Below are 14,259 nucleotides of genomic sequence, written 5' to 3' on the forward strand. Positions count from 1 at the left end.
GCATCTTCTGTTTGTTGTACCTTTTGTAGGTAAATGAGTTCCAACTTTTTTCAGACATACTTCATCTGGTACTCTAGATACAACCCTTTTTGGTGTTTGAAAAAGAAAGCCTTCCTCTTCTCTTACGACTTGAGAAGCCAGAGATAAGTTGCCTTGCCAAGTGCAATTTAAATGTTAGCTGGTCTGCTTCTTCTGTCTTCTGTGGCTTCCACATAACGTAGGAATTGACGACTGCCAAATCCACAAGAAAAAGTTTTTGCCACCACTTCCATGAACGACAGGGTACAGCATATCATTCACGCAGCTGATCAAATCTATCCACTCCTCCCATTATTTTATTATACTCTGCCACAGCCAATGGACAGAACACTTTACTTCTGCTTCCACTAACTCATCTTTTAATATTTATGTAATTTTCAGTCAAATCCAGCAAATATACACGAATACTATCTCCCTCATAAATATAAAAGTAGATAAATACAACACAAGTCACTTCACACACAAAAGGAAAGCACACTATCCAAGCAACGCTGCAGCGGTTGAAACAGTGGCTCGTTTTCACGCAGGAACTGTGCTTCTGCACTGATTGACTCACAAGGTAGAAATACAACAGCTTTCGCCTAACCGTTGACAGTCTACACATAGTTAGCACACTCTAACAGAGATGGTAGCACAAGTTAGAAGTGGGAACATGGATTACCACTGAACTTACAGCGAAAACAAATAAGTGGGAACTATAGTTCCCACTGGTCACTAAGGGGTTAAAATGTGTTCAAAAATGTTCAAAAACCAACTGGGAAGCGTTTCAAAATCATATGAATAATCGATAGACAAACGTGCACTGGATGCTAGGCACTCTGTGAAACAAGTTCTTTACCTGAAGAATATGAATTTGGGGCCCACTTTTCCCGGTAACATCTAGCTGCTTGCTACAACTGCTTGCACAGCCAACAGCCACATTCCTGTAGCCAGAAGCGGAAAAATCTACAACTCAAACTCGACTCAATTGTGCATGCGCATGAGCCCACTCTTAACTCTAAAATGAATTTAATGTAAACATTTAGGACTTCATGCTCATTGGAGGCAATTTGTTGTTATGAACCATTGCATAGTCTTCTTAAAGCCTCTGACACATTTTGCTGTTGGCATACGCTTGCATGAGCACTGTGTGTGTCGTCGTATATAGCGCATTTCCTTCGCAATTTAAGCTATTTTCATTGTTTCTCTTGTTTACGTTTTATTGTTGAAGTATTATTCTGCAGCAGCAGGATACAGTAATATCCTTTGTTTTCTTACCAGTAAAAATTACAAAAATTTAACTGAAAACTAAAACAAAGAAAAATTCCCGGAATACTAAAAAGTTCAAAGGTTTTTCCCGGATCTCCCAGATGTCCTGGGGCAAATACACCCTGACTAAAGAGCGCCTGTTAATTGCATGTGAATTTTGAAGCATTTGTCTTCACAAGCACAGGATATGCCAATCTGAATACTTCAGAATGTAAGCAAAATTATTATAATTACAGTGTTGCATGTAGCACGAAATCAATTTAAAAGCAAAACTATTGCCAACTAATTAAGAAGTTCCTGCCTTATATAAAATCAATCTATTCCGTCACCCAAGTGATCGTATCAGCAACAAAATGGGAGACAAATAAAAGGTCGAAATACTAAATTTGACCTATCAAAACTGCTTCACTGTAGAAGACGATAATAAAATTGTTCCCTTCAATCATCGTATGAATGCGGAAATGGTAGGTACTGTGAAATGTGATTTCAGAACAAAAAATCAACTAAAACCACTTAATGGTGGAAAGGCTTTGGACCTTATGAAATTCCTGTGACATTCTACACAATATACAAAAAACTTGCTCCTCATCTAGCAACAGTTCATCATAGGCTGCTGGAACAACATCAGCTATTAAGTGATTGGAGAGGAAAAGTGCAAGTCATACCTATTTTCAGAAAATGTTGTCAGACAGATGCACATAATTGTAGGATTATATTTGCTGATGTCACTCTGTTGCAGTTATATGACACATTTTAGGCTCACACATTACAACCTTTTTGGAGAAGGTAATTCACTATTGAGGAGGGGGGAGGGGGGGGGGGAGAAAAAAAAAAAAGAAAAAAAAAAGAGCTGTTATTCAGCAAACAGAAATTTCGAGAATCTACACATGCTCTGTTCATCCATGAGATGAACTATTACAGCACTATCTATCACAAAGCAAAAAAAGTGGTCCAACTAAAACATTCCTATTTCTTCAAGTACTAGATGAATATGTAATAAAAAATGGGGGTTCCTATTTTTTAAAGAAACACAGTTGATATCCGTTTGACCTATGGCAGCACCATCTAGCAGGCCAACCATAGCGCCATCTGGTTTCCCCCTTCAAGCTAGACAAGTTTTGTTCTATTTTTTCATTTGATGCTTATTTCGCGAGATATTTGGTCCAGTCACTATCAATGGACCAGACTGTATAAATTTAGTTGTTGATAAAAGTGACAACAGCCTGATTCATTGGAAGAATCCTAGAATAACTTAATTCATTCTTGCAAGACACTGCTTATAAACTACTTGTTCAACTGATTTCTGAATATTCTCATCAGTCTGGGACTCGTCACATTCGATTAATACAAGGGAGAGAAGATAGGGCAAAGAACATGTTTCATCACCTGTTCATCAAATAACATTGAGTGCTTTACCGAAATCTTTAACAAATTCTGGTGGCAGATGCTACAACAGGGGTTTCTGCATCATGGAGATGTTACAGTTAAAATTCTGAGACAGCATATTCCAATGGGCAACCCTCACACATACTCACTGTTAAATGACCACGATGAGAAATCAGATAAATTTGATGTCACACAGAGGATTACTAACAGTCATTCTTTTCATGTTCTATCTGTGATTGGAACAGGGGAGAGAGACACTATATGTTAGTACCACAAGTGTCCTTTGCCCCACACCATCAGATTGCCTGTGGGGTACAGATACAGATGTAGTGGGGACTGTCGATGTTAGGTTTTCTCTGTGATACATTTCCAGTTCCATAACTTCCTCTTTTGCATATTCATAACGCAACAAGAATCACTTCACTTCAATGATACAAACTAGCAGCAAAAGCCACACAGTCCAAAGCATGCAATCTCAAAGCCCCAACCTAAGTGCAGAGCACATAAGCACTGGAAAATGAAATCAACAATGTTTCTATCATCACAGTGAAGTTATCCTACTGCAGTAATGTCAAGACTGCAAACAGCAACATGCAATGCAAGTGCTCTCTCAATGGTGCTCTTGAGCTGCACTCAGCACCTGACACTTGGGAAATTATTAGTGCTGTACACACGTGTCATCTTCCTATTTGATCATTTCTACACAACAAATTGCTTAATACTACTTTCACTCAGTAAAATAATGATAGTATCAGACTGACTTCCTGAGATTCACTTGTTATGCCCCTAAGAAGAACTTTAATCTGTTATTGTTTCACACAATATGAGAGTATTTGAGAAATCATCAAAAACAACAAATATTTTACTGACTCACCCACAAACTTCATTCCAGCAGACTCTAAGTCAGCAACATACTTAGGGTTTACTTCATATCGATGCCTGTGCCTTTCTTGAATGTGATCTTTCTTGCCATACAGTTGCCCTGCAATAACATTTGAAGTAAAAAGTAACAGTCTCATTCCTTTGAAATGCACAAAGTCAGTTAATTCCATCTTGCAACTACTGCCTAATGTATACTGAAACTGTCACAAAAAGAACAAGTTTAACGAAAAAGGTAAAGTACATAAGAAACTAAGCCAACATCATGAAGGCTCATCAACACCTCCGAATGTGCTAGACAGTTGTCATGTACATGTAATAACAATTCATTTCACATATTGAAATGTCACATTCAACTATCATGCAGCATATATCAAACTCTGGAATCTAAATAAATGAATCACTTTGAGAAACAATAAGTAGTCATTCACTATTCATTTGTAGACCCATAGCCTTGCTTCCTGCTTAAAATGTGTGAGCCAAAATGGGTTAGTGAAGAACTTTACTAGAAAACCAACTTACTCCATTCTTTACACAATTGTTCTTGATGAGACTACATATATATGTTCTCTCTCTCTCTCTCTCTCTCTCTCTCTCTCTCTCTCTCTCTCTCTCTCTCTCTCCTCCCCCCCCCCCCCTCCGCCCCTCTCCCTCTCTCTCTTTGCTGTTTATTTAATCAATTTGTCTTTCCAATACCACTTTAATATGATTTGCTAATAAATACACCCCCTAACTTCATAACATAAATTTTGCTAAGTTCTCAATAAAGCTGCTACACACACAAAAAAGGAACAGTTAAACAGCAAACAAAGTTTGCATTATTACGTTTCAATGACTTTTATGCAAATGCACTACATAGACCTATTCTAAAAACAAACATGTACAAGTACCAATATTTACGTATCTCAGTTATCTGTATTACTACACAGCTATCCCAGAACAGGTTGCAAATTGCCTGTCTACCAGCTTCTGTGAGCTACAAAAATTTGGTTCTTAGCATTTCACATAAGTACTGCCTAAATAAATATATATATATATATATATATATATATATATATATATATATATATATATAATGCTGTCATAATCTACTAGTGAAGAGTATTACAATTAGAAATTGTGTGTACCTTGAGACAATATGAGTGAGTGTATATAAATACCCTGACTTTATTCAGCCAGTATTTGAAAATGAGAGCACTCCGAGACTCCAAACAAACTTTGAACACGATTTCAAACCTTTTCTAAACTTTCTCGCACTCACATGCTTAATGTCAAATATTTAACATAGTAGCTCATTCGTAAAGCAATCACATGGTGATTGGAAGCAATACAAAATGTGAAATTTTTCATCATTTAGTACAGCTGTCTCATTGTAAGACAAAATAAAGGGGCAGGCAAAATTTAAAATAATAGTTATCTTCAGGACTAGAATACAAAAAGCACTGTGTTAAAAATATGGTATAGTGACTTGTGCACTACACTCACTACAAATGTAGGAGTTTTGTTGCTCTCGCAACACACCACAAGTAAGTAAATAATGACCTGTGTATAAATGGGTCAGGATGACACTATCCTGTTACATGGGCAGGAGGAGGTAAGCCAGTGGCAGTTTGCGTAAACAACTGGATATTTCCAGCACTTCCAACCACTACTCCGCCCCCCCCCCCCCCCCTCCAATGAAGTACGGACACTACTTAAAAAAGTAAAAAGACAACCTGCTCTCAAATGGCATTGTATCAAGCTGTGTTCCTTGGAGGCTTCTTTGTCTGCTATATTCCTATTTATGAAGATTAGCATATGATCACCAGAGAGTATAAATTTTGCTTCTTGTAAAACAGACAAAGGTGCCTGATGTTCCTCAATAAGCATCCTGAACAGACTTTCAGTCAACAAGAAAGCAAAAAGCCAATTAACTACCCTTTTCCTTCTGTTTTTCCCTGGACCACAAGTCCACAACCACGATAAATGATTAAACAGTGGTCATTGCTGCTTATGCGTCTACCTCCATTAAAATATATTGGAATATATTTTAATTACAGTGCACCAAAACCAACAGAGGACTTTGTTTAGTATTAAGGTGTACATATGATATACACAATTTCCTCTAGGAACAAGATAAGACCTATATGGGACACTGAAAAACACTAGGCAGGGGAATGGGATATTTCTTAGTAAGTACATAATGAACTGACAAAATACCAAAACTTTAAACTCTTAACTACTTTCTTCTGTCATAAGGACTTCATTTTTTTAACATTGCAATAGCTCAGTTTCTAAGAAAACCATTCCAAAAAAGTTATCACTGTTATCAACTCTCTTAAAAATAAATGTTCAATTGGTTACAATGCAAATAATCAAATGACATTCGGCTAAAGTTTGATACAATATTCACACATAGAGCTTTGTTTTTACATACCGACTTATTGTGTTTGAAATTCTGACTTCAAACTCTTGAAGGACTAGGACTGTCTAAACTTATGCATTCAGGAATTGATAAAACACTGAAAACTGACAATGCTGCCATCTGCTGTAATTTACCATTAACATTTTCCCCCTGATGACTCATTCAACAAGCACACCATCAACCACCCCATTCTCCTTTCACATGGTAGTATCTATATTCATTACTTATTTACATGTCTCATGCACTTTTCTGTAGCTCTGTCACATTTGGTAACTCATCCAGGAGCTTGGCATTCTGAATCAGGGTAGGGTGACGAAACAGTCTAAATTAGCACTGTCCAACTGCCGAGTCATCTCACCCACTCAAGAGTTTCTTCAGTTCCATACTACACATTTTGGAGGTACAGATGGTTCAGATCGCTCTGAGCACTATGGGATTTAACTTCTAAGGTCATCAGTCCCCTAGAACTTAGAACTACCTAAACCTAAGGACATCACACACATCCATGCCCAAGGCAGGATTTGAGCCTGCGACCGTAGCGGCCGAGCGGTTCCAAACAGTAGCGCCTAGAACCGCTCGGCCACCTCGGCCGGCGGAGGTACAGAGATCAAGTCTTTTACACAGCATCATCATCTCTCTTTACAAAAAGAGCGACTTTCGTGTGAGTGATCCCTGTTCTATCATTACTTGTCTTATTTGAGCAAGTGAGTGTTCAGTAGTAGTGGACCTTATCTTCCTTGGCAAACTTTAGAACTACTTAAAGGCTTCACCACAAATTAGATGAGCTCAAAACATTCCCAAAACAATGCGGAAAAACATTCAACTCAAGTCAGACCCACACTTTTCTGAGGAATCTTTGTGCAACGGGGGTGAGGTGTACGTCCCAGAGGATGCCCACCAATTATTCTTTCCACCTCTTAACAATATCTCATTACTGACTTGATAGAGTGACTTTTCAGATATGATGTACGATTTTCAAATTTTTACAGGTTTTTTATATAATAATCCTATTCATTATGAAAATTGTCCCTTGCAAGTCCTCATTCTATATTAAAATTACTTTCTCCCCTCCTCTTCCTTTTGAATGCACTTGGTGACTTTTGACCCAGCTTTTCTCTATTGACCTTTCATACAGATTTATTAACTTTCTTAGAATTTGCGAATTTTTTGGCTACAAAATGGGGCACACCAAATACGTTGTTGCTTTTTCACATTTCTTCGTGCATTTGCAAGCAATGGAATACAACGTAACATATGATGCATCATATGTATTAATGACCTTTTCTTTTTTTCCATAAACTTTTTCCTAATATTAAAGTCTGGGTGCATGGCATTTAATTAAGATGTGTAGATTCTTCGATACATATAACTAATAATTTGAAGATGTAACTATGATATTTGTATGTAGAACTCAACATAAAATAATAATGAACTACTACTTCAGAGTAAAATTTGGAAACTAAAGCTCTGTAGAAGTTCCTGTCACTTAAGTTAAGAAACTGCATGTTACTTCCAAAAATTTTCATCAAGCAGAGAAAAAGTAAGAACAGTAAGGAAACCTCAGGAACTGGAAAGTAGTTTGCCTTGCATTAAGCCAGGGAAAATAGCTGCGAAAATCTTATACTCACTGATAACTGAATTGGTTTGTGCAAGGACAGTAATACGTTTCCCAAGCCTCATTGTTCCTCCCATTTGTCCAGTATTGTGTTCTGGCATATCAATCACAACAGGATGTGGAGTCTCTGGATCGATTTCGGTGGAATTAGCTTCCTGAAGTTGGAGATTGTGCCTAAGAGATGGTGAACAAATGTACATATCTTTTAGTATAACCATAGGAGAGATGAATCTGCAGTTACATGAATTAATCAGGACATCCAGCAGAGACAAGTTATTCGTCAGTGACAAGAACTGTATTCTGATAACCATTTAGGCATAAAGAAGAAAAATACAATTTTACAAATGACTCCTTTAATACTAGATAAGAATAGGCTGTTTATGATTCTAAAATAATCACTGCAATTTTGCTAAATCTAAACTTAGGAATATAATAGTAATATGTAAGTGAAGCTGCAATTTGAATATTATGTAACAACAACTGGCCAATTTAAAATACATTTTAATAAAGAATATGTATAAAGATAGCAGAATCTCGCAATTTGTACACACTATTTTCTAAATTTCATTTTTGCTCTGTTTAACTTAAAATTTAAAAAGCAAGTAATAATGATGATGACGAAATAATAATAATAATAATAATAATAATAATATGAAGAAGAAGAAGAAAAATTTCAGCTGACAAACACAGAATACAAAGACACAAATACAGACATTAGACCATTCTTGCATAGACCGCCAAATAACCCACAAGTCGAAACAACAATAAAAACTATCAAAACATTCATACACAACAAAATAAATGAAAACACAACTATGGAAGAGTTATAACTACTGGTTTATATAGGAGCACTCACTAAACTAAATACACACACTAGGCAGAGATCAGAACCAACCAACACACAGAAGAAACCCACAAAACCAGCATGGCAACACAGAATAGAAAAACTGAGAAAATACATCAGACAGCTAACACAATTTATAAGAAATGAAATGTCAGAAAAAATGAAAAAGGTTAGGTAAAATCTCACAACAAGAAGCGACAGAGCAATTAGATGAAAAGAAGCAGAAATTACAAGCATTGGCCAAACGACTTAGAAGATACAAAAAAAGTGAAAATAGAAGGAAACAAAACCAAACGTTCAACACAAACACATACAAGATGATACCACAAATGCCTGAAGTGATAATTTTGCTACATAAAGTCACCCAAGCAATTAATTCTACTCACAATTGTAAAGCCCATGGAAAAGATAAAATGGAAATTTTCTGACTAAAGAAGTTCACCTCAACACATTCACATCTAACTAAATTATTTAACATATCTAAAAACAAAGATGATGTGACTTACCAAACAAAAGCGCTGGCAGGTCGATAGACACACAAACATACACACAAAATTCAAGCTTTCGCAACCAACGGCTGCTTCTTCAGGAAAGAGGGAAGGAGAGGGAAAGACGAAAGGATGTGGGTTTTAAGGGAGAGGGTAAGGAGTCATTCCAATCCCAGAGCGGAAAGACTTACCTTAGATATATCCATCCGCACATACACAGACACAAACAGACATTTGTAAAGGCGAAGAGTTTGGGGAGAGATGTCAGTCGAGGCGGAAGTACAGAGGCAAAGAAGTTGTTGAAGGACAGGTGAGGTATGAGCGGCGGCAACTTGAAATCCTCTCTTCTCGATATCCGCCAGGCCTCAACATCTGCTAATTTCAAGTTGCCGCCGCTCATACCTCACCTGTCTTTCAACAACTTCTTTGCCTCTGTACTTCCGCCTCGACTGACATCTCTGCGCAAACTCTTTGCCTTTACAAATGTCTGCTTGTGTCTGTGTATGTGCGGATGGATATATCTGTGTGTGTGTGTGTGTGTGTGTGTGTGTGTGTGTGTGTGTGTGTGTGTGTGTGTGTGTGTACACACCTGTCCAAAACGTAGAATTCAGGAACCAGCAGTTGCTGGAAAGAACTAACATATAGAGTGTTACAGTGTAATTGTTGATGCGGAAAAATTCACATCCACTGTAAGACATACCTCGAAATTGGAAAACAGACTGTTGTTACACTGAATCTCAACTGTTTATACCTTTATTCACTTTTGACAAAGCCAACAGTTTCTCCTCTCTGTTCCTAAATCACCTGTGCTAAGACTTCAGCTTGCATTGTTGCCAATGTTCTGATTGTGCCATGCAGGCCACACCTTCACCCAAAGCTGGTGATAGAGTCTGAGCTGGGATGTGACACTGATTCAACACCTTAAATGATAGAAGTGTCTTTGCAGACATTTGAAGACCATTTAAATTGCCTGACAACCATGTTTAAGTGTGTTCAAAGTGCAGGTTTCTGCCTCAATCCAAAAAATGACTCTTTGTCAACCAAGAAATAAAACCTTTGGGCACCTAGTTAATGGTGATGGAATGTTGTTGTTGTGGTCTTCAGTCCTGAGACTGGTTTGATGCAGCTCTCCATGCTACTCTATCCTGTGCAAGCTTGTTCATCTCCCAGTACCTACTACAACCTACATCCTTCTGAATCTGCTTGGTGTATTCATCTCTTGGTCTCCCTCTACAATTTTTACCCTCTACGCTGCGCTCCAATACTAAATTGGTGATCCCTTGATGCCTCAGAACATGTCCTACCAACCAATCCCTTCTTCTAGTCAAGTTGTGCCACAACCTCCTCTTCTCCCCAACTGTATTCAATACTTCCTCATTAGTTACTTGCTCTACCCATCCAATCTTCAGCATTCTTCTGTAACACCACATTTCGAAAGCTTCTATTCTCTTCTTGTCCAAACTATTTATTGTCCATGTTTCACTTCCATACATGGCTACACTCCATACAAATACTTTTAGAAATAACTTCCTGACACTTTAATCTATACTTGATGTTAACAAATTTCTCTTCTTCAGAAATGCGTTCCCGGCTATTGCCAGTCTACATTTGATATCCTCCCTACTTAGACCATCATCAGTTATTTTGCTCCCCAAATAGCAAAACTCCTTTACTACTTTAAGTGTCTCATTTCCTAATCTAATTCCCTCAGCATCACCCGACTTAATTCGACTACATTCCATTATCCTCGTTTTGCTTTTGTTGATGTTCATCTCATATCCTCGTTTCAAGACACTATCCATTCCGTTCAACTGCTCTTCCAAGTCCTTCGCTGTCTCTGACAGAATTACAATGTCACCGGCGAACCTCAAAGTTTTTATTTCTTCTCCACGGATTTAAATACCTACTCCGAATTTTTCTTTTGTTTCCTTTACTGCTTGCTCAATATAAAGATTGAATAACATCGGGGAGAGGCTACAACCCTGTCTCACTTCCTTCCCAACCACTGCTTCCCTTTCATGCCCCTCAACTCTTATAACTGCCATTTGGTTTCTAAACAAATTGTAAATAGCCTTTCGCTGCCTGTATTTTACCCCTGACACCTTCAGAATTTGATAGGGAGTATTCCAGTCAACATTGTCAAAAGCTTTCTCTAGGTATACAAATGCTGGCAACGTAGGTTTACCTTTCCTTAATCTTTCTTCTAAGATAAGTCATAGGGTGAGTATTGCCTCTCGTGTTCCAATATTTCTACGGAATCCAAACTGATCTTCCCTAAGATCGGCTTCTACTAGTTTTTCCATTCATCTGTAAAGAATTCGTGTTAGTATTTTGCAGCTGTGACTTATTAAACTGATAGTTCGGTAATTTTCACATCTGTCAACACTTGCTTTCTTTGCGATTGGAATTATTATATTCTTCTTGAAGTCTGAGGGTATTTCGCCTGTCTCATACATCTTGCTCACCAGATGGTAGAGTTTTGTCAGGACTGGCTCTCCCAAGGTCGTCAGTAGTTCTAATGGAATGTTGTCTACTCCGGGGGCCTTTTTTCAATTCAGGTCTTTCAGTGCTCTATCAAACTCTTCACGCTGTATTGTATCTCCCATTTCATATTCATCTACATCCTCTTCCATTTCCATAATATTGTCCTGAAGTACATCGCCCTTATATAGACCCTCTATATACTCCTTCCACCTTTCTGCTTTCCCTTCTTTGTGTAGAACTGGGTTTCCATCTGAGCTCTTGATATTGTGGTTCTCTTATCTCCAAAGGTCTCTTTAATTTTTCTGTAGGCTGTATCTATCTTACCCCTAGTGAGATAACCCTCTACATCCTTACATTTGTCCTCTAGCCATCCCTGCTTAGCCGTTTTGCACTTCCTGTCGATCTCGTTTTTGAGACGTTTGTATTCCTTTTTGCCTGCTTCATTTAATGCATTTTTATATTTTCTCCTTTCATCAATTAAATTCAATATTTCTTCTGTTATCCAAGGATTTCTACTAGCCCTCATCTTTTTACCTACTTGATCCTCTGCTATTTTCACTACTTCATCTCTCAAAGCAACCCATTCTTCTTCTACTGTATTTCTTTCCCCCATTCCTGTCAATTGTCCCCTTATGCTCTCCCTGAAACTCTGTACAACCTCTGGTTCGTTCAGTTTATTCAGGCCCCATCTCCTTAAATTCCCACCTTTTTGCAGTTTCTTCAGTTTTAATCTACGGTTCATAACCAATAGATTGTGGTCAGAGTCCACATCTGCCCCTGGAAATGTCTTACAATTTAAAACCTGGCTCCTAAATCTCTGTCTTACCATTATATAATCTATCAGAAACCTTTTAGTATCTCCAGGGTTCTTCCATGTATACAACCTTCTTTCATGATTCTTGAACCAAGTGTTAAGTGGTGCAAAATTCTACCAGGCGGCTTCCTCTTTCATTTCTTAGCCCCAATCCATATTTACCTACTACATTTCTTTCTCTTCCGTTTCCTAATGCCGAATTCCAGTCACCCATGACTATTAAATTTTCGTCTCCCTTCACAATCTGAATAATTTCTTTTATTTCATCATTTCTTCAATTTCTTAGTCATCTGCAGAGCTAGTTGACACATAAACTTGTACTATTGCAGCTGGCGTGGGCTTCGTGTCTATCTTGGCCACAATAATGCGTTCACTATGCTGTTGGTAGTAGCTTACCCGCATTCCTATTTTTTTTATTCATTATTAAACCTACTCCTGCATTACCCCTATTTGTCCTTGTATTTATAACCCTGTATTCGCCTGGCCAAATGTCTTGTTCCTCCTGCCACCGAACTTCACTAATTCCCGCTATATCTAACTCTAACCTACCCATTTCCCTTTTTAAATTTTCTAACCTACCTGCCCGATTAAGGGATCTGACATTCCACGCTCCGATCCGTAGAACGCCAGTTTTCTTTCTCCTGATGACGACGTCCTCCTGAGTAGTCCCCGCCCGGAGATCCGAATGGGGGACTATTTTACCTCAGGAATATTTTACCCAAGAGGACGCCATCATTATTAACCAAACAGTAAAGCTGCATGCCCTCAGGAAAATTAACGGCTGTAGTTTCCCCCTTGCTTTCAACCGTTTGCAGTACCAGCACAGCGAGGCTGTTTTGGTTAGTGTTACAAGGCCAGATCAGTCAATCATCCAGACTGTTGCCCCTGCAACTACTGAAAAGGCTGCTGTCCCTCTTCAGGAACCATGCATTTTTCTGGCCTCTCAACAGATACCCCTCCGTTGTGGTTGCACCTGCGGTATGGCTATCTGTATCGCTGAGGCACGCAAGCCTCCCCACCAACGGCAAGGTCCATGTACACACTGATAAAAAGAAAATAAGGGCATCACACATACACCGACTCCTCAGCGTATCTATGATCTGAGAATGATGGAAATACACACTGAGAAAAAGAAAATAAGGGCATCACACATACACCGACTCCTCAGCATATCTATGATCTGAGAATTCTTCTCAGAATGTACCTGTACCAATGGCTATTCATACAGGACTTCTATACCACGCCATGTCCCTTCCAATAATTACTGCAGGGATTCATTCAAGGAACATCTTTCCTTGCCCTTAAAGAGGTGTATCATCATCTTCAGTCACACTGTATGACAAGAATGATGAGAAAGAACTTCACATGAATGCTAGCATTTATGGGATATGTACAGTTGTGCAGATTCAGGAAGGTCCCGGAAAGATAACAGCTTCTGCCTCCAGAGTACTCTCCAACACCAAGATGAACTGTTCTACAATAGAGAAAGAGTGCCTCGCAGTTGTCCAGGCCATCAACAAGTCTTGGCTGTATTCATTTGGCATACAGTTCATTATGATGGAGTACCATTCTCTAGGCCAGCTGTCTAGCATCAAGGATCGGTCAGATCAACTTGCAAGAATGGCACTGAGACTTAAGGAATACAAAATCCCAATAGTATACAAAAGCGCATACCACTGCAAGAAGCCAACTGCCTTTCGAGGAATGCTTTGTTGGAACACAGCAGCACGGATGAAATCTCATCGCTGCACTTAATGACACTGCTGCTGAACAGAGGGAAGATCGAGCACTGCTGCAAAACCATAGAAGCCTTGAAGAAGGGAGGAAGAAAGAAGCAAAGGAGAAACAGAACATAGCGTACAAGAAATTATGATCCAGTGGGGCAGAAATGGTAGCTCACCATCCTAGCTCATCTATGGCCAGCTATCCTGTAATATTACCATGGTGCTCCCACATCTTATCACTTAGGATTGGTGAAGGCTCTAGAAAGAATCAGAAGCATGTATCACTGGCCACATGACCCACTGTAAGGAATGCCAGTGACATAAGTGCCACAAT

At 38.7% G+C, this 14,259-nt stretch overlaps 1 protein-coding gene across 3 annotated transcripts in view; it reads right to left on the reverse strand.

Moving 5' to 3' along the window:
• The window catches only part of LOC126329083 (CTP synthase), an 88,830-nt gene that overhangs the window by 14,155 nt on the left and 60,416 nt on the right, over window positions 1-14,259 (reverse strand). For all 3 annotated transcript variants that reach the window (XM_049996114.1, XM_049996122.1, XM_049996125.1), the window contains exons 10-11: window positions 7,585-7,745; window positions 3,548-3,655 (exon numbers count right to left, since the gene is read on the reverse strand). In XM_049996114.1, coding sequence (XP_049852071.1) covers window positions 3,548-3,655; window positions 7,585-7,745 — 269 coding nt within the window. The remainder of the gene's footprint in view (window positions 1-3,547; window positions 3,656-7,584; window positions 7,746-14,259) is intronic.

This window comes from Schistocerca gregaria, chromosome 2, assembly GCF_023897955.1.
Source record: "Schistocerca gregaria isolate iqSchGreg1 chromosome 2, iqSchGreg1.2, whole genome shotgun sequence".
Lineage (NCBI taxonomy): Eukaryota > Metazoa > Arthropoda > Insecta > Orthoptera > Acrididae > Schistocerca > Schistocerca gregaria.